Source organism: Gobio gobio (assembly GCF_949357685.1).
Source record: "Gobio gobio genome assembly, chromosome: 25".
In the NCBI taxonomy this organism is placed as follows: domain Eukaryota; kingdom Metazoa; phylum Chordata; class Actinopteri; order Cypriniformes; family Gobionidae; genus Gobio; species Gobio gobio.
This window is the reverse complement of record NC_137121.1, coordinates 13137969-13165787: the sequence shown is the minus strand read 5'-3', so window position 1 is coordinate 13165787 and position 27819 is coordinate 13137969. Positions and strand designations below refer to the sequence as shown.

The window sequence follows — 27819 nt, the reverse complement described above, 5'->3', positions numbered from 1 at the left end:
TAGCTAAATCGCTAGCTTAACAAGTTTACAATCAAAGTAAGTTACAAAAACTAATCTAACAAACATCTAATTAACAAAAATTGTATGTATATTTTATATATGAGCCGCACTTTTTATGCCTTGTTTTACTCACAAATGAAATGTTGCCAATGAAACAGTTTACAGAAGAGTATAACTAGAAAAAAATGATTTTTTCTTCCCATTCAGGACCTTTTTTGCGGTTGTTAACTAAAACTAAATCGTTAACAGTATAGAAACAAAAAAAAAATATTAGATTGAAAACTTAAACTTTACAACTTTATTAAAAAAGAAAAATATGTTTTTGTTGAAGTAATACATTTACTAAAACTGAAATCAAAAACAAACTAATGTTGTGACAAAAGCACATGACACAATTACAAAAATTGAAAAGAAGACGAAAACTGTTTTATAACATTTCATAACAAAATCTGTAGATTAATATTTTTTTCCTTTTTTTTGTCCATGTGACTCCAGCGCCATCTACATTAGCATTATCATTTCGGGAGAATGAATGAGTTGGAGGGGCAAGAGAACAGCTACAGGGACTTATCCGAAGGTCTGGTTCCCTTAGACCACACCCATGAAAGTCCTAGAATGGCAAATCTCTTCAGTCATGGGATGCATTCAGGACCAGGATACCCCAGGATGGAAGATTCCCTGCGGGAGGATGACTACACCACTTACAGGATTCTTCATCCGCTAACATGTGATCCTTTGCCTCCAGTAGCCCACTTTAGTTCTGCGTCGTATTCTGAATACGTACTGGCTCCGTCAAGCCATTATCAGCACACACTAGGCCAACCATACAGCTCCATTAGAAGCCCATGGCCATCCCAAGAGGCTTTTCATTATGGCATGTCATCAGTGAGTGTGCACAAATTGAAGTATTTAATTTATGTGAAATGTGAAATCTCATTTAATGGTCAGAACCGAATGCCTTAAGCATTCCCAGTGCGAAGGTTACATATCTCATTGAATAAGCAAAACTTGGCTCGTTTCTTTGTTTATCTCACAGGGAGATATCTGTCGAGCTGTCAGCACTATCAGCTCTGATGGTGCTGGAGGGTATTCTGATGGTGGTATGGAGGGTTATTCTACACACCAAGGATTCAGACATGTTAATGTAATGTGCAGTCTGAAGATGTTTGTGGGTATGTGTATGTGAAGCATATGCTCGCTTTAAATGGACTTAATGGATTCTTCATATATACTTTTTCAGAGAAATCAGCCACATACTCTTCTTGTGTCACCTCATGACCAGCACCAGTTGGGGGAGATGCTTCCAGCTCAGACGTCCAATATTTGTCAGGTATCATCTCTCTCAAATATACTGTTAGTAATTGCTGAAATTGTTAGGTTTTAGGGGCTTATGAATATGAAGTGTGTATTACAAAAAAAAAAAAAACATATAATTTCCCAAATCCCAGTTAGCCATTTGTAAGTCGACTTTCTGAAGAGAAAGTCACAAGGTTCTCAACCTCAACATCATTCATTCAAAGCATATTAGAATGACAGGAATAAATTATATTTTAAAATAGAAAATATTAGGGTTTATATATATATATATATATATATATAATTTTAAAGCATAATTTTTAGAGACACACAAGCCCAGCCCTGCGTGTTTTAATGCAGGGGTGCCCAAATAATTTATTATTCATTATTCTTGTTACAAACATTATAAAAATATACTAATTATTATTATAGTAGCATTATATAATAATATAATAAACACACACACACACATATATACATATATATATATATATATATATATATATAATGAATTCAAAAAAATATTATATAATGTGTTTAAACACTATTGTTATTCTCAAAAAAATCAGTCACTGCTCATACATCTAATGTACAATAATAAAATATTTGCCATTTATATGTGTTTTTTTTTATACATAGCTGCATTTAAATTATTCTAGTAATGACAAAGTTACTGGACAAAAATTACTCCAGACAAAGATCCTTGAATCCTTGGTTTATCCAAAAAATTTTAGCTGAAAAAGTGTTTTAGAAACCTGTTTGGAAATCATTATTTCTGCTGTTTAAATTGGTCGTTTTGAATGTTAAGGGCTGATTATGCCAATAAACTGGAGGTCTTTGATAAATAAAAATGAAGCCATTTCAAAAGTAATGAAACAGGCAATCTTCTCTGAGATGTTACAGCCCATGCAGGTTGTGTGTGACGTGAGCGGTGGAAGGCAGGTTGTCGTGTTGAACCATTGCAGTGCTGATCAGATTCCTCACTCTATGATGATGGATCTCAACACAGAGTCTTTGCCTAAGCTGTCAGTCCAGAGCTGCTCTACTGACGACCAATTACATCATGGAAAAGGTGAACTTCAAACTTGAATGATTATAAAATGTAGATATTTTAATTGATTTAAAGGGGTCATATCATGCATTTTTTATCATTTATTTTTCCCCTTGAGGTCTCTGTATAATGCTCATTAAGGTATTTTTGTGCCAAAGCTATAAAAAACTACAAATCCATAATTTTATTTCATGTTCATTTTCCACTCTCCATGCTCTTTGGAGTCAAACAGGCCTTTTTTTGTTACTGTGCCTTTCAGTCTTTTATTTAAATGATAATTTTGCATGTAAAATTAATAACAGCATTTTACTGTTGTTAAAAATAAACGTCAGCTGTTCTACTGCTGACATTCTTCCACGTCAAGAATTGTTATATTTCTTATGATCTGACCCCTTTCAGATGTTTATGGGATTCAGAGTAATTGACACAATTGCTTGGAATTTTTATTTTAAACTGAACTACAAGTTTAGTAGTTGTATGTATGATTGAAGTATTTGAATGTCCTGTCCAGCGTCAGATGCCGGACATTCAGAGGAGACTGTGTTCACTGGGTTGCCTCAGACCCACAAGACATCTGCAGGTGTGACGTTCAACCTCACGCCAGGGCCTTATGCTTCACAGGTAGTGTTGAAAGAAAACATAATTTTCAGCCAGTGTCATTTGAACCCTGGAGTAAATGTGTCATATAACACATACACCAATCAGGGCATAACATTATGACCAGGTGAAGTGAATAACACTGATCATCTCTTCATCACGGCACCTGTTGGTGGGTGGGATATAATAGGCAGCAAGTGAACATTTTGTCCTCAAAGTTGATGTGTTAAAAGCAGGAAAAAAGGGTGGGAAGAAGGCAATCTCGTGGAGGCAGTGTGATGCTTTGGACAATGTTCTGCTGGGAAACCTTGGGTTGTGCCATCCATATGGATGTTTCTTTGACACGTACCACCTACCTAAGCATTGTTGCAGACCATGTACACCCTTTCATGGAAACGGTGTTCCCTGATGGCTGTGGCTTCTTTCAGCAGGATAATGTGCCCTGCCACAAAGCAAAAATGGTTCAGGAATGGTTTGAGGAGCACGACAACAAGTTTGAGGTGTTGATTTGGCCTCAAAATTTCCCAGATCCTAAATCCAATCGAGCATCTGTGGGATGTGCTGAACAAACAAGTCCGATCCATGGAGGCCCCACCTCGCAACTTTCAGGACGTAAAGGATCTGCTGCTAACATCTTGGTGCCAGATACCACAGCACACCTTCAGGGGTCTAGTGGAGTCCATGCTTCGACGGGTCAGGGCTGTTTTGGCAGCAAAAGGGGGACCGACACAATATTAGGTCATAATGTTATGCCTGATCGGTGTACAAATATATATATATATATATATATATATATATATATATATATATATATATATATATATATATATATATATATATATATACATACTGGATGTGTTTGCAACAGAATATATTTAGTTAACATTTTAAATTAATTTAATAAATATATATATTTTTTACATTTTATTTAGCTGCATCAGACGCTTTGCCCTACTCTGACTGTAGAAAAAAAAGAGGAGGGTCAGACTAAAGGACGTGGACGGTACAAGTTTTATTACTGTAAAACCTCACATCTCATGTTTATTCCTGGCAACTGCCCTATCATTTTTATTAAACAGTTTAAACTATGGCATAACTGTTCTTTGTTTATTAGCATGAAGTATGAAAACGCAAAGCGGCCCTGCAACTGCACAAAATCTCAGTGTCTGAAACTGTAAGTATTGTCATGTTTTTTTAGTTTTTTTTTTTAGCTTTTTATTTGGTCAAATGTGGCCTAAACTGATTCCTGGTTGTATTACCCAACGGCATCTTTATTTAACACAATGATCTGTTTTGTTCTTGCTTTGGTCATGATGACAAATGCTTCTGTACAGAAATAGCCTACCATGTAAAATCAGCTCTAAATGACCAAATAATTTCTCTGACAGTTATTGTGAATGTTTTGCGAACGGAGAGGTCTGCATCAACTGCAAATGCGTAAACTGCTACAATAATACTGAGCATGACTTGGAGAGATCCCAGGCTATAAAGGTGAACCATGTAACAATAACCTCTTAAAACACACTAACTCAAATGTTTCTCTTAGACTAGATGCCACTGATAACCTAATAATAGTTTGCATTTTTATTGCTCCTAAGGTCTGTCTGGAGAGGAATCCAGGGGCTTTCCGGCCTAAGATTGGCAGTAGGAAACAGGGGAATGTGAAGGGACGTCACACAAAAGGCTGCAACTGCAAGCGTTCAGGCTGCCTTAAGAACTACTGCGAGTGTTATGAGGTAAGCTGGGATATTTTGGCTGACCTTATGTAGTATATATTCAGTAGTGTGATTCTTTTGGAGCCACTCTACACTACAATTCCACGCAGGCCAAAATCATGTGCACATCCACCTGTAAGTGTGTGGGCTGCCGAAACTATGAGGAAAGCCCTTCGAAGAAGAGATCAGAGTGGGACAGGCCTGACTCCAGCATCTACTACCAGACCAGGTACATATGAGACCATTATAATACTGAACAGTAAAAAAGGGCAACCTCTAGTAAACTGCAACCTCTTTAAGTTATTTTTGACTGTGCTGATGAACACCGCATCGTGTGAAAGAAATTTGTCTTGCTCGCTTTGACTAAAAACACATGACGAGAAAAACCATGAGACAGGAGAGACTCTTGGACATTGCAGTTAGCTACTGAACATTGAACGGGCCATTCATGTGGATTTGGATAAAACAGTTAATCGTTTTGATGTCGTGCCTGTGGATGCTGTTTAGCCCTTCACAGTGGAGTAACAGACGGGCACGCAAGGCATATTAAATTATTATTATGATTAGGCTACTTTTATTATTAAATTAATATTACAATTAATTTGCCCCAAAATAATTCCACAGCGCATCCCTGCATAACCAATGCGCTGCGAGGAAAGCTTCCTCCTCATTAGTCCCCAAAAACAACCTGTTAAACACAAAAATCTTCTCGATTCACGAAAAAAAATGTTTTTTAACAATGGGCCACAAATTAAATAGTAAGAAAATAAATTAGATTAATCTTTCATAGTGCTGGGTGGTATGACCAAAAATCTATATCATAGTATTTTTCTAAATTATATTGGTTTTGCGGTATATGACGGTATTTTTTTCCCCTATACATGACTACTAATTGAGAGAGGAAATACTGCAGGAGATTGACTAGAATGCCCTATTTTACTGTCATGATGAGAGAATATTGTAGAAAAATTCCACACTAGAGTTAATACACACTCATTACAGACACCTGAATATTAAAATATGACCACGGAGAGAAAAAAACAGAGCATTTAAAAAATCTAACCCTATATAACAACAAACGACGGAGAAACACAGAAGAACATTTAAAAAGTCTAAGGATCTTTTCAATACATTTAAGAGCACTGCAGTCTGAACAAATTACACACATCAGTTTAACACAGAAAGAAAAAAACTAACTTTTTTGTCCATTCTTCTTAGAACTGTCAGTCTATTTATTAACGTACATCATTGTCTTCTGTGTAGCAGAATAATACATTGTGTCATTGCGGTCGGGATCAGACGTACAGTTGTATCTGTCCTTTGCACTACTTCACTACTTTAGGGGCGATTTCAGATTCAGCCATAGGCTGTAATGCAATCTCAGCTGTGCTCTCACTACAGTGCAACAGTGAAACGGGATCCCTCTCAAACAATGACGCGCTGCGCCGCGTTCCGAACGTTGTTTAAGTGACATATACCGGTATTGCGGTATCATCAAAATTCATATCATAACAAAAATAAATACCGGTATATCGCCCTGCACTAATCTCTCATCGTCTCTAATGGTGTGTGCACACCAAATGTGAATTTAATTATTTGCACGAGTAGATTGCATACAGTCACTGCAAAGATGCGAATTGACATGAATTCGCACTGGGCAACACAAAGTGGGCGACCTCGACATGTATGACACGAAGTGATATTCGCCTCAATCGCGGCTTCCGTGCAAGTTGAAAAATTTCAGCTTGAGCAGAAAATTTGCATGACACATTATTGCATAACATTACAGCTTATTGATGCGTCCGGTTTAACAGGTTATCAAACTGGGCACCCAGTATAGAATATGCGCTGTTAATGCAGCGCCAAATGCTAAAAGCTCGGTTAGTTTTTACTTTCAGTTTCTTTAGTGAATAATTGACTGCCGTTTGAGACTTCTTTTTAATTTTTTTTTATTAACTTTCGTGCAAGGTTTGCATATTGCGATATGATATCCACTGGCTCGCCTTTATGGTTTAAGATGCAAATACTTTCACTATTGTGATGTAGAATTTTTCTTTATCACCAACATTTATTTATCGCAAAATGATGGACAAACAATGATTCACATTTTGAGTGCGTAATTTTCTGTGATAACAAAATTAAGTAAATTATTAAATTGGCTAAATGAGTTGCCTAAAGGTAAATAAACAAGTAACATGCAAACTTAAACTAGTTTGCTTAGCAAAAAATATTTTAAGCAAACACCACCTCGCGAGTCAAATGTCACCCATGTATATACGGTACATCAAAACGGCAACCTGCTTTTTGGAAGCCAACATCGAAGTGACTTAAACTGCAATTCATCAACTGGCCACTAGAGACAGGCTCCAAAAGGGAGTCAAATCTGTATCTCCCCCATGTTAAAACGCCCCACTTTACAGCAGAAAAAATATGTTTACAGCCTTGTACAAAAAGTGGTTTTGGTCTATACGGCTAATTTTGCCCTTTATGACAACTGTGAGGGGGGTGAATATTTTTATAACTCATCTGTTTAAATTATATTATGCCTTACTGTGCGTTTACACCGCCACCGGCGAGAGCGTCAAAGTGGCCGGAAGTCATTAATTTTCAATGGGAGCCGGCGGCGAGCGCCGGCAAGAGAGAGTTAAAATCAGCTCAACTTTATGAGCTATGACGCGGTTCGGCGGCAACCAGGCGCCAACCAATCGGAATATAAAAGTGCTCCGCTTGAGATGTTTCCAGAGAATGCAGTCCTGTAAACTTTGGTTCCGACCACATTAGTTCCCAAGCAAAATGGAGGAGAGGTTGATCATTGCTGTGGTGGGTTTGATAAGAAGGTGCACAACATTATTTATAGGCAACATTTTCGCTCTACAACGCTTGTTTTTCAGCAGGAATGTAATTAATTTGCTCAAAACAACACCAATTCGACCAATTGCATTAAGGCTGCACTTCACTCAGGGCAGTTATTGTAATGTAGGCTGCACACAAATGAATGTTAATGTTAATTAAAGACCATGGCTAGCAAACATCTCCTATAAACTGCATGTTGAAATTAGACTAGCACTTAACCATGAACACGAACGCCACACCACACAAATGGCTTTTAAATGGTTTATTTCGTTAGCAAACATGTAACTATAATTGTTAAGTTTTCCATCGATCAGTTTTTCTTTTTACTTTCACATTTAAATGATTTCATGAGGTTAACTTATATGGTAATACCCTACCTGTGGTCAGTCTGCACAGATGCAGAACAACATGATTGTTTGCTTTGCAGCCCCTTTAAAAAAAGACCAAGCATTCGATCAACGTCAGAGCATCAGCGCGTCCACGAATCTTTCTACAGCGTCGCTGGCAGGGCGGCCAGAGCGAAGGTTGGCACTCTCGCTGGCGGCGGTGTGAACGCACAGTTAAAGTTCTGCATAATTAAGGGCGTGGCAACTTCAGCAACCAGGCACCTCATCTCCACCCATGTCCCGTCTCTTTGCCCATTGTCAATTATCCGGTGACGCGCTGCCAAGATGGCAACGGCCGGCTTTTAGGCTTCAAAAATGCTCTTCGTAAACCTACGGGTGACGTCACGGACACTACGTCCATATTTTTTACTGTCTATGATATACATATATACACCTAACTTCCTTTATATTGTCCTCTATGTCGTCTTTTAGCAGGTGTTTCTCTCCCACCTCCACTCCCGCTGCATTGGGCATGACACCGCAAACACATGTGCAATTAGAGTCAGTCACAGCAATAAGTGGACCCATCAGCAATGTGACAACTAATGTCATACCCATTATATTTTAAGCATAAAAAAATAAATGCTCAAGTCTTTTGAGATGGTTGCTGAGTAGATTGTGTGAATCAAAAGGCCTTCAATGTCACTTTCAAGAATGATTGGACATGGATTTCTATGAACTGTAAGCCTACATTTATGGCATCACTGTAAACCAGTCCAACGAGATTGAGGTTAAAGGCTGCTGCTTCTGTCGTGCTTTGTTGGTTGTTTTTCAAAATGTAGTAAATGAGAGCAGTAGGGTTTTGTTATTCCTTTGGTCACTGAGGGTGTCTCTGTTGATAGGTGTCCTCTGGCGTGCATCACGCCCGATGTAGTGGAAGCCACATGCGGCTGTCTCCTCGCCCAGGCTGAAGAGGCAGAGAAGGAAAGGTACATTTCAGCTCAAGCTGAGAGAATGATTTTGGAGGAGTTCGGCCAGTGCCTGACGCAGATCGTCCGATCGATATTCAAATCCACCGACGTGCAATTCAATGTGTAGCTCAGGAACAAATGCTCATTGATCCAGATGTGATTTCGAATGGTTACCAACAAGTGTTTCTGTTTTTGTTTTCTTTAAATGTTAAGAGATACTTTAAAAGTGACTTTAATTGTACATTTTATTTATTTATTTAAATATAAATGCTATGTTATTTAAATATTTAATAAATGCAAATTTTTTTTATATATATTTTTATTTATTTATTTATTTCCATTCATTCCCACCATGTCACATCTGCATGATTTTAATTTAACATTTATATTTATATAATATACATGTTATTTAAATATATATATATTTTTTACTATTATTTATAATTATTATAATTGTAAATTCTTGTGATTTTAATTGATCATATTTATTATTTACATTTTATTTAAAAATGTGTAAATTATTCGTATTTATTTATTTCCATTTATTCTCACCATTTTGTTTTTTAACTTGTAGATTTTTGAGAATATCTTATATCATCTAAAGTCAAAAGACAAATTCGCTTTTAAACCATTTAACCAAAAGCTATGTTACTTGTTGCTTGTTCTGGAATGTTTTTTGCTGTTCTGAAATGGTATCTGGGTTCTCATGTCAGGGAACTTCTGTTGCGTTACAAATCTAATGTTGCATTTTCATTTTGTCATTTGCAGTTGTGTTTATGTAATGGAGCTGTCGCAGCGTTTATGCATCAGTGACTTTTTTCTGTCCATTATAAAAATTGATTGTCATCCTGATCTTTTTTTAAAATCTTGCTTATTTTCTCATGTTTAATCTTAACACCTACACAAATCTCCCAGGCTTATACTCACTTTGATGAATAAAAAAGGTACATTTTACGTCACCTTTCATGCAAGAAGAAACTCATTCGAGCCATTTCGGATTCAAGGTTAAGAAAAACATGAGTGTTTTTCTCGTGTGCAGAATTTTAGAGACACAGCTGTACGGAAAACCTCACTCTATTGATTTTCATTATAGCAGACGCTCTTGACGTCAAGCTTTTGTGCAGGTTAATGTAGAAAGCGTTCCCATGATAGGACAAGGTGCACGCAAGAAGTGATGTCTCTCGCAGGGGGTTGTATCGAACCTTGGGTCCTGTTGTTAAAGAAGGACATAAATAGAGGAGTAGGGAACTGGACCGTTCAGATTTGTTTAGGTCTTCTCATCAAAAACAATTCTGGATCCAACAAAAATGGTAAATATGCATTTTTAGGGAAAATAGGTGCATGCGCTTACAGAATATAATGTGTTTTCTCTTTATAGATATCAAGAATGTGGATTTTGTGGACATGCACAGTTGCGATATTTTTACTGGTGAGAGAGTGCCATTGCATTCAAAAGGTATGTCCCCCCCCCCATTTTTATTACAACTAATACGCCGTTTCTTTTATTTACCAACCGTAAATGTCTTTTAATAGACCACGTTATCTAAGAACTGGGGACCACAGTCAATGCTTTACCTAAAGGGAAAACGTGAGTGTTGTCTGACCTCTTAAATTCACTTTGAGTAATCAAATTGATTTCTTGTTATCCTGAGTGTTTGTTTTAGCTTGTGATTGAAATGAAGTATGTGGTCTGTCCAAACTGAGGCTTTTGATTTGTTGTATTTTTATTGAATTTCCTTTTTTTTCCTCCTCAGATGGAAGACGGTTTGTCCATGACATTGATGACATTTTTTCAAATTCAGGGTTGAAAAGCTGGTACGCAGTCCTCAAAGGTGTGAATCGATAATTCCGGATTGTTGCAGATACTTGAGTTGTTTTATCTTCAATTATTTTGACTGTTGTGTTTTCTTCAAGGCTTTCAGAAAATGCAGTCGTTGAATGCAAGAAAACAATCAGGATTGTTCACAACGCAGGACTTTGTTATCCGTTAATTGGAGTGAAGGGTTTGTGTACAGTGTGCCATATTTTGTAAGATTTTAAATAAATCAATTTGTCAAATATGGGGAAAGATTAGTTTTTTGTCTGCTGTTTAAGTTTGTTGTTCTTTAGATAGGGCTATATAATACTTAAGTTGCTTTTTAATGTTTCATAACTGAAAGAAATAAATCTTCACATTCACACTGAAGTTGAATTATATGCCTAGTTGAGGTCATATGTGGTTATTTTATGCTTCCCCATTTGTTTCAGTTGCTTTATACTTTTAGTTACACTTATCTCCATAAACAGGAGTCATTGTATGTACATAGACATAAATCCAAGGAAGCTGAGGTACTTCAGTCTCGCAGCCAAACTCCAGCAACTGCCAAAAGGGAAAGATCATATCATGTGAGCCAGACGTGTTGCTTTCTCACAGAGCAATGGCTCCTTTCACCGCCCTCACATGCACTTCAATAAAAATATAATGGGAGAAATTCTCTCACATTATGTTTTGTTTAACTGTTGAATAATCTATAGCCTATAACTAATTAAAAACGGAAGAGCTGCAAATCAACCAAGAGGATATGTCCCAAGTCTTTAGCCAATTTCACTTTCTCAAGGTCACATAACTTTGCAGTAAACCATCCTGAATAGGCTTGTGTGGTATTTTAAGGAAGTATTTGCATAAAACGGTAAAGCGCAGGCAATTTAACTATCAATTAGGCCTACAGCATGATTATTTACACAGTGGAAAACTTGCAGGAAGCACATTAACAGCTAAAGTCTAATGAACATCACAGAATTGATCAAATGCTCATGTTTGTGCTATTTTCCCACCAAATATGTCAATTCCTGAAGGATGATGTCATTTAAGAACTGCAATTAGTTAAAGGGATCTTGCACACTTTATTTTCTTTAAAATCTGTGATTTGTATCTTTAAAATTGTATGTAATATACAATATCTATCCATATGTGAATTCAAGTCATGTCGGAAATATCGTATTTTCGAGTTGAACACACATGAACGCCGCCACCACAAAGTCGTAAATACGAGTGGGAAGCTCGGGATTTACAAGTTGTGGGTGTGTCGGTGAGAAACGTGGCGGAATATTGCAATACTTTTTTTTTTTTACTGTTTTTATCAGTGACATTGGCAGGCTTTTTACCACAAAATAAGCTAATTGCCTGTGCAGAATAGCCTATAATAGCTTTGTATAACAATATATATGTAACAGATTTTTTTTTTTTTACATTGGCTTCATAAATAAATTAAAAACATAAAAAAGCAAAACACACCTGAAGCCAATTCTGTTTTTCCTTTTCTAGAAGTAGGCTAGAGTTAAACAAATTTCTGTAGCATACCTATTTTTGTGTAGTTTGTTGAGAAGGTAAACCGCCATGTTGCGTCATAAACACGTCCCTGGTAAATACGAATTTCCCAATCCAGAGACACTTTTCAATACATGAAACATTCGGGTAGCCTACAGATTAAAAACAGCAGGCTAATATTATGAAATATTATTACAATTTCAAATAACTACTTTCTACTTTAATAGGACTATAAACCGTGATTCATGTGATGGCAAAGCTGGATTTTCAGTCTTCAGTTTCCTTCAGATCATTCTGCGGATTTGGTGCTCAAGAAACACGTATCAATGTTAAAAATAGCTTATTAAAATTAGTTTTTGGGATTCTTTGGTGAATAGCTAGAAAGTTGAAAAGAGCAGCATTTATTTGAAATAGTTTTGAATGCGTCGATTTAATGGGTCATTGTTAATCGTTGTCATGATAAAAATCATATAGCTCCATCTTCTGGCTCGCTTATTGAAACGGATTCGTTTTAGGTTTGATATTCACCGGTTTTTCGTTTCCCCTTGCCACTGTTCTACAGAGTCGACAATATTTCAGAGATATGAATATTATGAATAGTTTCAGCAATTATGCAACTACTGTATAGCAACATAAAAATTAATTCAAAACCACTTACGTGCATGCTGCATATTTATACCCGAGAATGCTTTGACTCGCTATCACCCTGCTTAATGACAAAGGGAACGTCTGTAAATTCCCCAACAGCGTACAAACGTCTAATTTGTATAAGTTAAAATGACTTTTAACATAAAATAAACAAATACAAATAATTCAAAGCTTGTAGTACATTAACATTTGTAAGATTGACTCACTATAAGTACTATTTTCGCTCATCATATATGTACAGTAGGCCTACATTAATATTTTAAGAAAACATGACTGTAATTCACCAAAAGTTTTTTTTTTCATGTTTCAAAGGTTGTAGTACATTCCTAGTGGCCAGACTGACTTACTACAGGTGAAACCATGCCAATATCTCCCTTGATGTACGTACAGTACACTAATATTTGTAGAAAAATACAGTAACTCACAAAAAAGGGTTTTTCATGTTCCAAAGTTTGTAGCCATAGACTGTAAAAAAATATGGAGGTAGTGTCTGTGACGTCACCCATAGGATTCTGATGAGCCGTTCTGAAGCGCACAGTAGGGACGAGATGGCCGTTGCCATCTTGGCAGCGCGTCATCGCGCGTCACTCCCGGATAACAGAAAATGGGCAAAAAGGCCGGAAGTGGGCGGCGCTTAAGTGACGCAATGACTAACAGACAGCAGATGAATGACTATCCACCTGTCACTCGAAGTGGCCACGCCCTTAATTATGCATAACTTGAATGCTTTATATAATGTAAACGAATGAGTTATAAAAAAATTCACCCCCCTCACAGTCGTCATGAAGGGCAAAATTAGCTGTATAGACCAAAACCACAATTTGTACCAGGCTGTAAACATGTTTGAATCTGCTGTAAAGTTGGGCATTTTAACATGGGGCTCAATGACATTCTGCTCCCTTCTGGAGCCTGTCCCTAGCGGCCAGTCGATGAACTGCAGTTTAAGGTACTTCCGTATTGGCTTCAAGAGAAACTGCGGGAGGTTGCCGCTTGGGTTGTAGTACATTCCTAGTGACCAGACTGACTTACTACAGGTGAAAGTATGCCCATATACTCTTTACTGTATGTACAGTACAGTAATATTTGTAAAAAAATACAGTAAATACAGTAACTCACCAAAAGGGTTTTCATGTTCCAAAGGTTGTAGTACATTCCTAGTGACCAGACTGACTTACTACAGGTGAAATTATGCCCATATACTCATTACTGTATGTACAGTACACTAATATTTGTAGAAAAAATACAGTAACTCACCAAAAAGGCTTTTCATGTTACAAAGGTTGTAGTACATTCCTACTGGCCAGACTGACTTACTACAGGTGAAATCATGCCAATATCTCCCTTACTGTACGTACAGTACACTAATATTTGTAGAAAAAATACAGTAACTACAGTAACTCACCAAAAGGGTTCTCATGTTCCAAAGGTTGTAGTACATTCCTAGTGGCCAGACTGACTTACTACAGGTGAAATCATGCCAATATCTCCCTTACTGTACGTACAGTACACTCATATTTGTAAAAAAAATACAGTAACTCACCAAAAGGGTTTTTTCATGTTCCAAAGGTTGTAGTACATTCCTAGTGGCCAGACTGACTTACTACATGTGAAATCATGCAAATATCTCCCTTACTGTACGTACAGTACACTAATATTTGTAGAAAAAATACAGTAACTCACCAAAAGGGTTCTCATGTTCCAAAGGTTGTAGTTCATTCCTACTGGCCAGACTGACTTACTACAGGTGAAATCATGCCAATATCTCCCATACTGTACATACAGTACACTCTTATTTGTAGAAAAAATACAGTAACTCACCAAATGGGTTTTTTCATGTTCAAAAGGTTGTAGTACATTCCTAGTGGCCAGACGGACTTACTACAGGTGAAATTATGCCAATATCTCCCTTACTGTACGTACAGTATACTCATATTTGTAGAAAAAATACAGTAACTCACCAAAAGGTTTTTTTTTCATGTTCCAAAGGTTGTAGTACATTCCTAGTGGCCAGACGGACTTACTACAGGTGAAATTATGCCAATATCTCCCTTACTGTACGTACAGTATACTCATATTTGTAGAAAAAATACAGTAACTCACCAAAAGGGTTTTTTTCATGTTCCAAAGGTTGTAGTACATTCCTAGTGACCAGACTGACTTACTACAGGTGAAAATTCTGCCCATATACTCATTACTGTACGTACAGTACACTAATATTTGTAGAAAAAACACAGTAACTAACCAAAAGGGGTTTTTCAAGTTCCAAAGGTTGTAGTTCATTCCTAGTGACCAGACTGACTTACTACAGGTGAAATTCTGCCCATATACTCATTACTGTATGTACAGTACACTAATATTTGTAGAAAAAATACAGTAACTAACCAAAAGGGGTTTTTCATGTTCCAAAGGTTGTAGTACATTTGATGGATTGTTGAGATTCGTTTTGCACTGTGTAGTGAGTTTGCAGACGGTTCCTAAAGCAGCCTTTGGCGGATATGCAGTGAATATCAAACCTAACTTTACCTCGCTCATTAAGCGGGAGGCAGAAGGAGAGGTTAACCAAGGTTAACAGTTAGCCACTTGTTGAGCATGTTTTTCAACAGTGCAAGTGTTTGATGAGTGCAAATTTTGTGTAGCCTACATTTTGGAGGTAAGAGTAAAGACATGATACTATATCACCCATTAAATAGTTTAGTTGCAATGCAATACATAAACACACAATGATACTGAAATGAAAGAAAACAAATATGGATACAAATAGAAATTAATAGATAAGAAACAAGCATGCAAAAAAGCAGAAAAATACGTACGAAATAGACTGCATTTTTGCCTTCTCACTTCTGTGGTTTAGTGCTTCTGTTTAAGACTAAGAGCACCGGGGAAGAGAACTTAAATTATAAGACGTCTTGCGGGCAGCATCCACCTGACTGCAGGCACGAAAACTCTCTCCGTCTTGCGTCTTCACGCAGACGAAATCGGGACAGCCAATTAAACAGACCGAGCTTATCACAAGCGCAGCGGATTGGCAGAAACACACACATTTCTTTTTTTCCTCGCCCTGACCTGAAATAGGACTTGGCAGGTGGACAAGAAATTGCAGCTCTCGCTTTCCCTGTAGGGCGCATTACTACGCACTCGAGCCGCGCGCAAGTGGCGCATATATATTTCAGCTTTTGATATATCCGAAAACAGGACAATGTCAGCCTTTAATTGCTCTTTCAACCTGCTGAGGGCTGCGATGAGACATCAAATCATCCCGAAAGCCAACATTTCAGCCAAACCAGCCAAACATGTGCTGTCCACTGGGGTGAGTACGAGTTGACTTTAACTGCGCACTTTGACCACCAGACAGACTGCGCGGGCGAGAGAGAGAGAGGGTGTGACGGCCTGTGAAATACATTAAGTTATAAACACTAGCTAAAAACATGAATAGGCGAAGCTGTAAAACTGTTCAATTCTGTTATGAATACATGTAAATTATATATAAGGCAGTGTAATTAAAAGTGAGACGAGACGATGCCAATAACGCCATTGATCGTATTTGCGCGCTCACTGTGTGGAAATGGCGCACGGGCCAGTTTTCTTTGATGTCGACATTTCGATAGTCATAATGAAGAAATTAATTTTAGAATAATGTAATGCTTTTGTGTTTAAAGTGCTTCGTGCCCTTATACGTTTCTGGAAAACAGCCAATTTTATGACCTTGTTGTCGGACAAAAGTTCATCCCTGTTTGGAATTTTTAGCTGGACATTCGCTAGTCAACCAACTAGACTGTTTAAAACGTTGGTTTATTGCTGGTCTACTAGCCTAGACCAGCTAAAAAACATTTTAGACCAGCTATAAACCATGTCCCAAAAATGCCATGTCATACCTCAGATGTACGTTGCTTTATTTAACATCTGGGATAGTTTTGCACTTTGAACGTACTACTTTTTGCCAAAATAAAAATCATATACACTAAGGAAAAGGCTTGGTTATTCTATTTCTAAAAACACAAAAAATACCTCAGATGTATCCCCCCATCTGGAATAGTTTTGAAGTACTACCGTTTGCCTAAATAAAAATCCCATTAGTCTAAGGGGAAAAGGCTCCAAAAATAAAGCCAGTTTGAGTTGCATGGGAAAACTTAACTAACCCCCCAATATATTTCTGCTTCTCACGACTGTCACTGTGTTCTTGATGCAGGAGCAACTCATTGCGATGGCGACCTTTTTCGTGACCATCCTGGGCCCTTCTGGATGGATCCTGTCACATTTGGAGGACTACAAGAACCGTCCTGGTGCAGCCCAATAATAACTGCCTCTGTTTTCGAGCATTCCTCCTTACGATGCCTATTGGACCTTTGAATGTTTAAATAAATGAATGTACTTGAACGCCTCAACTGGTGGCTTCTGGTCTGTATCGATTAAAATCTATTAAAATGTATATGGCTATGTTGCTTTAATGTTGCTGATCACAAGTCAACAGAAGGACAATCAATTCTGAAACTAAGATGATTGAAGGTGATAAAAAAAGAGCTTACATGCAAATACAAAAGTAAAGCTGACATTTTAAATGTAAGTTTGTTGCAAGTGCCAAACTGTTGCAATAAGGACACATTTCATGCACAAGTTACAGTGTCTATTTTTCTTTAAAAAAAGTATATATATATATATGTTTGAATTAAATGCACAATTTTTGAGCTTTGAGACATCTGAAAGCTGAATAAATTAGCTTCCCATTCATGTATGGTTTGTTAGGATAGGACAATATTTGAAAATCTGGAATCTGAGGGTGCAAGAAAATCTAAATATTGAGCAAATCGCCTTTAAACTTGACCAAATGAAGTCCTAAGCAACATACACTACTACTACTAATATAAATATATATATAGTAAGAAATTTAAAAAATATCTTCATGGAACATGATATTTACTTAATATCCTAATGATTTTTGGCATAAAAGAAAATTCGATAATTTTGAGCCATACAATGTATTGTTGGCTATTGCCACAAATATACCCACTTATGACTGGTTTTGTGGTCCAGGGTCACATTTTCTGTACTGACATTAATCAGGTAAAGTCTATGATTTAAAAAATAAATCTATGTTGGGTAAACCAGATGTATGCATAATGCATGTTACACTACATGATAAACAAATCATAAAAAGGTGAAAAAAGATTATCTTAAAGTTATTGTTGAGTGCAGATGAATGATACGGATTCGATATTTGTAACAGAAGCATGGAAACCGTTAACACTAGAAATGTGCCTTGCATCTGATACAGCAGAAGTCTGTTGCCAGGATACAAAATGAATTAAAAATGTGCAGGAAAAGCATGTTGTCATTATTCTCAGTAGTGTAGGATGATTTTGGACTGTTTTTTATAGCACCGTCCATTGTTTCAGTGCAGGATGTGGGAGTAACTGCATTTCAAATTAGATTTTGGAGATCAGCGAGGTCACACATTTAAAATACAGGGCTTCGCTTTAACAGTGCCAATACAGATGCCCTATGATCATTATAGTCACATATTATAATTGTGGTTCAGATGAATAGGGAGAAAAAAACCCTTTCAAAAGATCAGACTCAAAATATTACAGTGATAATTTAGGCAAAAATTAAGATTCTGTCATCATTTACTCACGCTAATGTCATCCCAAACATTTTTTCTGCGGAACATTAAACATGATATTTTAAAGATTGTTAGTAGAATTTTCATTTAATTTCATTCTCTTTAAATTCTGCATTTAATACAAAACCCCAAAACAAATGATTGTGAAAACAAGTTAACTTTAATGACATAATGAAGATACTGACACGTATCCAACAAAGAACTGAGGCTTGTGAAGAATGCAATGTAAGGGAACATTTGGATGGGCCAGACAACGTGAAGAACACTTCTAAGTGAGGATGTCCTGAGCCTGTTGTTCCACCAAAACAGCCATGTTCTTAACATCCCCACACCAGAGGTCCAGACGATCCTTCATGCCTTTAATCTGTGGAGATGGGTAAAAAACCTTTGTGTTGGACATAGAAATACAACCAAGACAATGACATAAAGACATAAAATAACAATGTAGAAACAATAAAGACAGTATATTTTAAATGTGTTTAATGGCATATTTTTACTAAGTACTATGAATGACAGCCAGCATCACTGGTCCGATACCAATAATGCAACTGATGTCTCTATTAAATTAATTGTTTTCCTAAATTTTAGCCATTAATTACCGCCATTCAACATTACAGTATAACTAAAAGCCATCATTTTTACCATTTTATAGGCTTTTAAAAAATAACTTTTATTTGAAGTGAACTTCAAACAATCTTCACAAATGATAAATTGCATACGCATAAATAAATTGAACATTAGATCTTTTTAAAGCTACAAAAGTTATTCAGTCAAGAGCAGCGAGTGATTTTCTCTTTTTCTTTTGTTCTTTGATCAACATTAATAGCAGGCTGCAGCAAGTTAATTAGGCTGCTGTCACTTTAAGACCGGATTCGTTTTCTTACAACTATTTACATTAACTTTTACTTAAAATTCTGTCATCATTTATTCACCCATATATCATTCCAAACCCGTAAGACATTCGTTCATCTTCGGAACACAAATGAAGATCTCTGCTCTTGCATCAACACAAAATGTATGCGTCGTGGTGCTCTCGTGAATGTGTGTTGGAAATAAAAATTTTGTAAATAAAGTGCTTTTTTCCCGCAAACAAAGCATTTATATTGCTTCATAAAATTGAAGTGAACCACCGGAGTCAAACAGATTACTTTAATGATGCCTTTACTACCTTTCTAGGGCTTGAAAGTGGCAGATTTAATAAAAAAGATCATTTGTGTTCTGAAGATGAACCATGGTCTAATGGGTTTGGAACGACATGAGGGTGAGTAATGATAGAATTTTATTTTTTTGGGTGAACTATCCCTTTAAAACTTTATAACTCATTTAAGACTTTGTTTACGAGGATACTTGCAGCAAAAAAATCTGTTGAAGTCCGAAAGAGAACTCAACGATGTACTGGAGCGCTGTCTGAGAAGTGGCTTTCGGTGCGCAATGCTGTGTGCGTCGAGAATTTAGACATTGTGGAGACTTTGGTTGAGTTGGACATACCTGCTGCAAGTCCAGCACTCTGGGCTGAACCCAGGTCATGTGAACTTTCTTTTCCACCTCATCGATGCTTCCCTTGATCAGTCCGACGGACAGAGCCTTCATCACCAACAGCTCCACCTGAGGGAAAGGATAAAAATAAGAACATCTCCCAGACACAGATTAACTCTAGTCCTGGATTAAATGCCCAGCACTTTTATGGTGACGGGCCAATGAAAACACTTCATTAACCCTAGCTTTAATCTGTGTCTGCTAATCTGTCTGAGTAAACATCTTAGCCAAAAGTATCAAAAAGTTAGCTAAATATTAATAATAACAAATAAAATGTATAATTATAAGTGCTTTATATATTTATAAGCATATATGCAACAAAATACATTTGTTAAATATGTAAACTATGTAATGCAGTGTCTACTTATATTTTACACACACACACAAAGAAAACGAAAAGACAAACCTCATTCACTGGGATTTTGGCACTCTGTGCAATTTCCTGGAATGTCAGCTGCCTGTGATTGGCTGGCCGTGTGAAAGTCATCTATGAAGACAATCAATCATTAACTGTGTTAGCATTGGGTTACTCACAGCAATAATTCTTCTTGTGCCACTTAATAACTAATCAGCAAATAATGATGTACTGCTTAACTTAATGATAATATAGTGATTTGGAGTCATTTGCTCGCACATCACATTTGCAATAAGTAGCATTTATACCTCCATGACGCAGAGTAGCTGGATCTTCTTCATGAGTTTGGGCTCTTGAGCTGCGAGATCAGGCTTTGGGGAGGAAAAGAAAAATTCATACAGGGTCACATACTAACAATATAAATTAATTTGTACTGGAAATCCTCTTCAAAACATCTGTAGTGATTTTTTTTTTTTTTTTGATGGCTTTTGCATTTATCTGCTCACCTGTTGGCCCCATGCGGTCTTCAGGCCTTGGAATTTCTCCACGTTGCCAGCATTAAATGCGTAGAGCGTGTCTATCAGCCACTGTTTATCTGTGTTCCTCAGAGACTGCAGGACTGGGTGCATCAGCTTTAAACATCAAATCATGTTGTTAGAGCAACAAATCCATAGAGACAAGCGGCTGCCAATGAGGGAGACAGTTATTTTTAATTAAAACTATTCAAAATAATTTGTTAATAAAAATAAAGCTAAAAATTATATATATATATATATATATATATATATATATATATATATATATATATATATGGGCTGCACAATATATCGAAATATCGCAAATGTACATATCGCAAGGGTACGCAATATATGAATGATTTTAATAGGCTACTTCAACATTGTGAAGTGTACGTTTTAGGTTGACGTATATAACAGAGAATAGACTGGGCACACGAATGTTACTGTTACTTGTGACTTGCTTGACGTTAAAAAGAGTTATTAATAACTTGCAAAAAACAACTCCTTGCAGTCTCGTGCTGTCTGCTGTCTGACACACACACACACCGAAACGTGCGCACAAGACGTTCTTTTTTCATGTCTTGTTACACACTCGAACTGTCAAATACACACACAGTTGTGTCAAAATGGCTGTCTTGATGAGTATTCATGTAAACACAGTCGGTTATGCTTTAAGTGAAAGATATCATTTGGGGAAAGAAATAGATTTTACACACTTAAAGCAATATCGTATCGCATATCGAATATTGCATTATTTAACAAGGATATCGCATATTTCTTCAATATCACACGGCCCTAATAGATATAGATATAGAGAGATATATATATATATATATATATATATATATATATATATATATATATATATATATAAAAAATCAGAAATGTTGCTTCGGCAGCTAACTGATATAAAATGTGTAAATTGAAGCAAGGTTATTATCATTAACTAAAAGTAATTTGTTTTACAAAAAACGTATGTGAAGTGAAATAAAGCTGACATAAAATAAAACCCTAACAAAAATTTGAAATGTTGACTTGGCAATAAACTGAAGTTGAGGCACTAAAATGATTAATAAATTAAAACCTGGTAATAAATAAATAAAAAAATTGAATAATTAAACAAAATTAGTCAGTTAAAATAAACTAAAATTGAAATAAAATGACATGAAACCTAAAATTTTCCATTACAAAAAAATAAAATAATCTAATAATAAATAATAATAAAATGCCAAAAGCAAAAAAAAAAAAAATACTCAATTAAAAAATTACTAAAAAAACTATAATAAAATAAAAATAAAGCTAAAATAGCCACATGGAAGTCAAAAAGCACATAAAATGACTAAAACTCTATAAATACTATAAAATTAAATAAATATTGACACAATAATACTAAAATAACACTGGTACAATGACAAGTACTAACCAGTTCTCCAAAGTTGTACACCCCCTCTCCGAGCAGGCCGGCCAGACCTAATGTGAAAGCTCTTTCTTGTTGCTCTGCTTCTGTTGTGAGAAAAGCACAAAGCTGGAGTGAGCATTAAACCACTGCATCCCAACTACATTAGCATCTTCTCATATTTGCACCTGAAATTGTGCAGATACAATTCAACCATCTCATGATTTCTGTAGAGGTGCTGAGCCAACACTAGAGGGCGCTGCTTCTTTGAGTATCTTGTCAAACGTAAACAACATGCAGAGGTCAGAATATTTACCAGGCAGGTCTTTTGCTTCCACACATCCCAAGTACCGCAGGGCATCCTTGTAGTACAAAGCGTGGTTCCCAATGATGCGGTAATATTTGCTCGACAGATCGTAAAATCGCCCGTGAACTGATGTCACACCGGGGAGATTGTTCAGCATCTCTTCCACTTCCTCTATTAATTTCTGCAAAATGATTATTCATAGGAATATATGAATAACAGGCTCAAATACAAGTGAGGATCTAGTAAAGGCGCAGTCACATTAGCAAAATTTTGCGGGCAAAACAGGTAGTGTGGGGCGATATGCTCAATAGTCATATCGTCAGCCTATGAGATTGCAGATACATGATATTAATCGCAAGCGGGGGAGCAATATAGTTTACTTATTTAATCATTAATTTACTTGTTTGCACATAAACAAACAAAAATAATGACTTTATTCAAGTGTCTATCTGCTACACAGTTTCCGTTGTAAGCAGTGCAGCGCTTTCGAGGTCTACGGTAGCCAATAGGGTTGGGTCTCGTTTGAATTTTAACGATTCCGATACCGATTCTGAAAAAACCTTAGATATCATTCACATTTATTATTAGGCTATTATTGCAGTACCATGAACAAAAAAAAATAATCAACAGGCTAGATAATTTTGCCTATGGTTTAAAAATACCATAGAAAAAAAAGCCTAATATACATTTCAAGCATTATTAAAGATAAGTAAACACTCAGTAATTAAAAAAAAAAGAACAAATAAACATTAGCAATTGCACAAATAAATACAATTGAACAAAGATAGGATTGAAATAAACATTTTCAGGTAGGTACAGAAACTGTAATCAAACGTAAAATAACACTGCACTTTATTGATAAAATATAGGCTATACATTACAAATATGGTTAAAAAGTTATTCTGCCTAGAACATAGGGCTATAACGATTTGACCAAAAATAAAAAATCTTGATTAATTGAACATTGTACCTCGATTACGATTAATGAACGATTATTTTGCTCTTTTTTTTTGCCCTCATAGTTCACTGATAAGGTTTGTACTGTAAATATTTTCTACTATTAAAGGTGGGATATATATTTCTAATGAAAAAGTGCATTTCTTTGTGATTCTAAAATACTTGAAGGAAACGGTTCACTTTCAGCAGTTATTGTCTATGGGGCAGATTTCTACTTGTTATCCATCAGATATAGATAAATTAGCACATACGCCTACATTACATTTATTTGAATGCATTAATGAGAGAGAGTGATTGTGTGTGTGAATTTGTCATTCCGTCTCTATTAATTATGAAGCTGTGGTTTATATTTACTTCAAAGTTATTAAAATCTATGCTATAACGGCTGAGTTTCTTTAGTGATAAATCACAGGACGACGTTTCTGCGCTCCTCTCTGCGTGCGATCTTCACATGATGTGCAAGCTACTGTCTGTGAGTGTTTGTGTGTTACAATATATCAGGCATTACAGGGCTCGACATTAAGCCTGTTCACACGCTTGTCCTTCGGACAAGTAAATCTGTCATTCACTTGTCCGAGTAAAACATTTGCTTGTCTGGATTTTTTTTGTAAATATAATTTATTCTGAAGCAATATTCTCACCAGTGTTCAATCAGCTTTGACATATTTAAATATGTATATTTGTGATATTTTGACCTTTTTATAAAGGGCATTTTTCCATAATCTTTTTAAATATAGGCTATGCTTCAGCTTTCCTTTTATATTCTTAAATTTGATCTATAAATTAAATTAGAATAAGACACTATAGGCTGTTACCAATCAAATTAAATAATTTACACTGAAAAATGACAACTAAATTAAATAATGTTATGAGATTATTTTAAATATTTTTGAATATACAAATTAGAAATGTTGGAAAGATGAAACTATGAAACTAAACCACCAGTAGGTGGCAGCATGTGACCGTCTTAATGAGTGAGTCATTGAGTCGATTCTTGAATGAATAAGCCGTTTCACTGAATTTGGCGGTCGTTTACGACTAGGTCATTGAATCTTTGTTTCAACCGATTCATTAAAACGCTGAATCATTCAGTAACGCGCTGTTGCTGTGAGATGCGGTTCTGCTGTGATCTTAGTTTGGAACTATTTTCGCTGCTGAAATTGAACAAAAAGTCCATATTGCTTCTAAAATGTAAGTGGCTTGATGTTAATGAATTGTTTATGGAACTGTCATATGAAATCAGTGTCATTTTCAGTTGTGATGGTATTCAGGAAAACTGAATACCATCTGTAGCAGACTGACACAGGCTAGAATGAAATTGTTGAATAAAGTCGTTATTTTTGTTTATTCGCACAAAAATAAATTCTCGTCGCTGGGAATCGATAAGTGGAAAATGCACGTGTCTTATCAAATCGTGGAAATTTGGAACCGGGTCTAAAACAGAACTGGTTTTCAATACCCAACCCTATATAAGAAGATGCGTCTCTTTTATAATAAGCACTCTTGACAATTTGTGAATCGATCACCTTGCAATTCAATTATGATGTGGGATGTAGTTTTGCAGTCTGTTTTATAAATATTTTCAATGAGGGCTCTTAAGTGTCTAGGTGTGGTGATGTCGTTATGAAATTAGAGAAGGCAAATTAATTGGAGGTCCTAATATTAATTTGATAATAATACTAGTCTGTTAATAGTAAAATAATTAATAACAATTATTGAATACATTAATGGGAAAACAAGCCAATTATCATCTTGATATCTTTAGAGGCATCAGCCATTGGCAATATCTCTGACTACCGTCAATTGGCACAACCCTAAAAAAAAGGTCCATTGTAAATAGAGCATGGGAAACTTGCGCAAAATTCCTGATCACGTGGATTCCTATTGAAATGGCTGGATTTCACCTGCAAATAGAGCAACTGCAAATGTGGCTGCACCTTAAGTAAAGAAATAGATGCTAATATGAATGACCTTTGTCGCTGGGAGATCGCTGATGTTGAGCTTGAGGCTGCCGATTGAGGTTTTGCAGAGGATGACGGCCTCGTCACTGGATTTGACCTGATAGAGGAAAACGACAATGACTTGAATATGTTGCCAATCATGTTGTAAACTCAGAGCTAAAACACAGAACAACTCGCTACCTTCTCCTTTGTTTTCTCAAGAAAGGTGATGGCTGTATTTGGATCTGTTCAAAAACAAGACGTATGCTATTAATATTACATTTTACAACCAAGTAGCATTTTTGTTGCAATGGAAATCACTGATCAACACTATTGGGAAACATGAAGTACCTGACATTTGTTTTGCGACATGAAGGATGATTTCTACTAAGGACAATGGGTTGATTCTGTCAAGAAAAAAAGATTAATTATAATATATATATATATTATATATATATATATATATACACAAGGGTAAAACTTTTCAATAAGGTTTCATTAGTTAATGTATTAACTAACATGAACTAACAGTGCATTAACCCACTGGGAGGTTTTTCTCTTGATGTTTTAGAGATTCACCCCTTCACTGTTGAGTATTTTTTTTCTGCATCCTGGCTGATTTGTAGATTGTATGCACAAAAAAACTCTGTATTTTCATATTTTTGCCATTTAGAATTTCCCATTAATTTCCTATGGGGGTCATTTTTGATCCGAAGGTCCAGAGTGTGACTATTTTTTTTACAACCATTTAAAATCCTGTCCCCAATTTTTTTGGGTGTTCATATACCAAGTACCAATAAAGTCACCAAGTTTCGGACCATTCTGATGAAGCTACTATGATTTTTAATTTTTTTTTATAAAACGCAATGTTAACAAGATTTTAATAAAGTATTTGTCAATGTTGAAATGAACATTAACAAATATTAATAAATGCTTTATATGGGCAGTTCATTATTAGTTCATGTTAACTAATGAACCTTATTGTCAAATGTTACCGCAACAAGAGCATCACAATGAGTGGAGGTTGAATGATTTACTGCTTTATTATTACCAACTGGGAAAATTTCTTCTTACCTGTGTTCAAAATCACTGATGAAGTTTTCATAGAGCTGTGGGAAGCAAATGAGACTTATAAAAGGTTTCACATCACATTTCTGAAGTGTGCAAAAATGCAACTGAATTCTGAGCTGATACCTGGATGAGACCTTCCCCTTTGGAGAAACAGGGGTCCTGCACAAAGTCTGTCAGCTTCAGAGTCAACTGATGCCACAATCTGACAAAAGAGGTGGAAAACAAAGGCAAGTTTATCGGATATTCAAATAACTCTCAACATGCTATCTATCTATCTTAGGGTGACCATATTTTGATTACCGAAAACCAGGTCACTCAGTCCGGCAATGAGACACTTAAATGATACTCGAAGTTTACTCAAAGATGCCTTATTAATTTCAATAAATTTAAAAGTATGCCCCCTCGGTATGGATAGAAAATTGTTATATTAGGGCCAGGGCAGGACTTGAAAACAGGACATGTCCTGGGAAAACAGGACGTTTGTTCACCCTAATCTATCTATCATAAACTGAAGGGCTGATGTTTTGGGAGACTCAAGCAGTTCAGTCACTGATATGACACATTTAGCTCCCTTTAAATGAATAAAGAATAGTTTTAGCAGTGTATTATATGAGGAAACGGTCTACTTTATAATGTTGTAATATGACATTTATTCTGATCTCAGATGAGGCACTTGAAAACAACAATAACAGCACATAACAAATATCTCACTTTAGCAATGACTTGCACGCCACTAGAACTAATTTTTACAATAACCGTATTAACACATATCAACCCATTACGCCAAATAAACGGTCAACACTTTATTTAAACACAATTCAACGTGGCCAAAGTAGATTATATCCTTTTGTGCAAGTAATTTAAGACTTAAGTTGCCTTTAGCTTAGCATGCTAAATGACTCAGCTAGCCACATTCTCACACATCATTCATACTTTCTGTTGTGCAGATCCTCCAGTGAGTGCCACACCGCGGCCATCTCGGGCGTCGGGCTCTTGCTCTGCTGTTGTTTGAGGTATCCGATGACATCTTTCATCTTGAAGGTAGATTTTTGAGTGAGAAGAGTGAGAATAAAGAAGCTCTCGCTGCTGTCACGAATCAATCTGATTCTGCACCAGTAAAATAAATGGCCGCTGGGGAGAACACAGCGCTAGCGCCACCGAGAGCAGCGGAGGATACACAGAAGCGCCAACGTCTTTTTTTAGTCGTTACCAGACTTTTTTTTTTTTTTGCAAATGAAAGGTTTCAAAACAACACAATATAGCATTTTATGCCAAATGGAAGGTTCCTTACTCAAGGGTGTTATGTTTTCGAAACCCTTGAGTGTTTTAATATGTTTAAATGTAATATATTTATTTGA

At 36.2% G+C, this 27819-nt stretch overlaps 3 protein-coding genes across 3 annotated transcripts; 2 read left to right on the top strand and 1 right to left on the bottom strand.

Moving 5' to 3' along the window:
* Positions 1-528: 528 nt before the first annotated feature.
* On the top strand, positions 529-8936 carry tesmin (testis expressed metallothionein like protein; the record flags this gene model as incomplete). Its single annotated transcript, XM_079809578.1, has 11 exons — positions 529-780; positions 1037-1172; positions 1283-1330; positions 2105-2368; positions 2859-2968; positions 3877-3947; positions 4059-4118; positions 4333-4435; positions 4543-4680; positions 4770-4888; positions 8741-8936. 11 exons carry the CDS (start codon positions 529-531, stop codon positions 8934-8936), a joined length of 1497 nt encoding a protein of 498 aa, XP_079665704.1.
* A 6909-nt stretch (positions 8937-15845) lies between these two features.
* cox8b (cytochrome c oxidase subunit 8B) lies at positions 15846-17190 on the top strand. The gene is made up of 2 exons (XM_079809200.1): positions 15846-16071; positions 16951-17190. Exons 1-2 carry the CDS (start codon positions 15961-15963, stop codon positions 17056-17058), a joined length of 219 nt encoding a protein of 72 aa, XP_079665326.1. The 5' UTR covers positions 15846-15960; the 3' UTR covers positions 17059-17190.
* Positions 17191-18522: 1332 nt separating this feature from the next.
* Positions 18523-27617, bottom strand: psmd13 (proteasome 26S subunit, non-ATPase 13). The gene is made up of 13 exons (XM_079809091.1): positions 27395-27617; positions 26585-26663; positions 26465-26499; positions 25742-25797; positions 25592-25635; positions 25422-25508; positions 22503-22674; positions 22214-22293; positions 20779-20904; positions 20581-20643; positions 20324-20404; positions 19870-19986; positions 18523-18745 (listed from the first exon to the last, which is right to left on the bottom strand). Exons 1-13 carry the CDS (start codon positions 27493-27495, stop codon positions 18650-18652), a joined length of 1137 nt encoding a protein of 378 aa, XP_079665217.1. The 5' UTR covers positions 27496-27617; the 3' UTR covers positions 18523-18649.
* Between the last annotated feature and the right edge of the window lie 202 nt (positions 27618-27819).

Bases quoted from the DNA above. Each gene is read 5' to 3' on its own strand.
- cox8b (XM_079809200.1), top strand. From the start codon at position 15,961: ATGTCAGCCTTTAATTGCTCTTTCAACCTGCTGAGGGCTGCGATGAGA. The intron at 16,072-16,950 runs GTGAGTACGAGT...TTCTTGATGCAG, and splicing joins AACATGTGCTGTCCACTGGG to GAGCAACTCATTGCGATGGC.
- psmd13 (XM_079809091.1), bottom strand. From the start codon at position 27,495: ATGAAAGATGTCATCGGATACCTCAAACAACAGCAGAGCAAGAGCCCG. The intron at 22,294-22,502 runs GTAAATATTCTG...TTCTCACAACAG, and splicing joins GGAAGCAAAAGACCTGCCTG to AAGCAGAGCAACAAGAAAGA. The intron at 20,905-22,213 runs GTTAGTACTTGT...TGATGTTTAAAG, and splicing joins TGTACAACTTTGGAGAACTG to CTGATGCACCCAGTCCTGCA.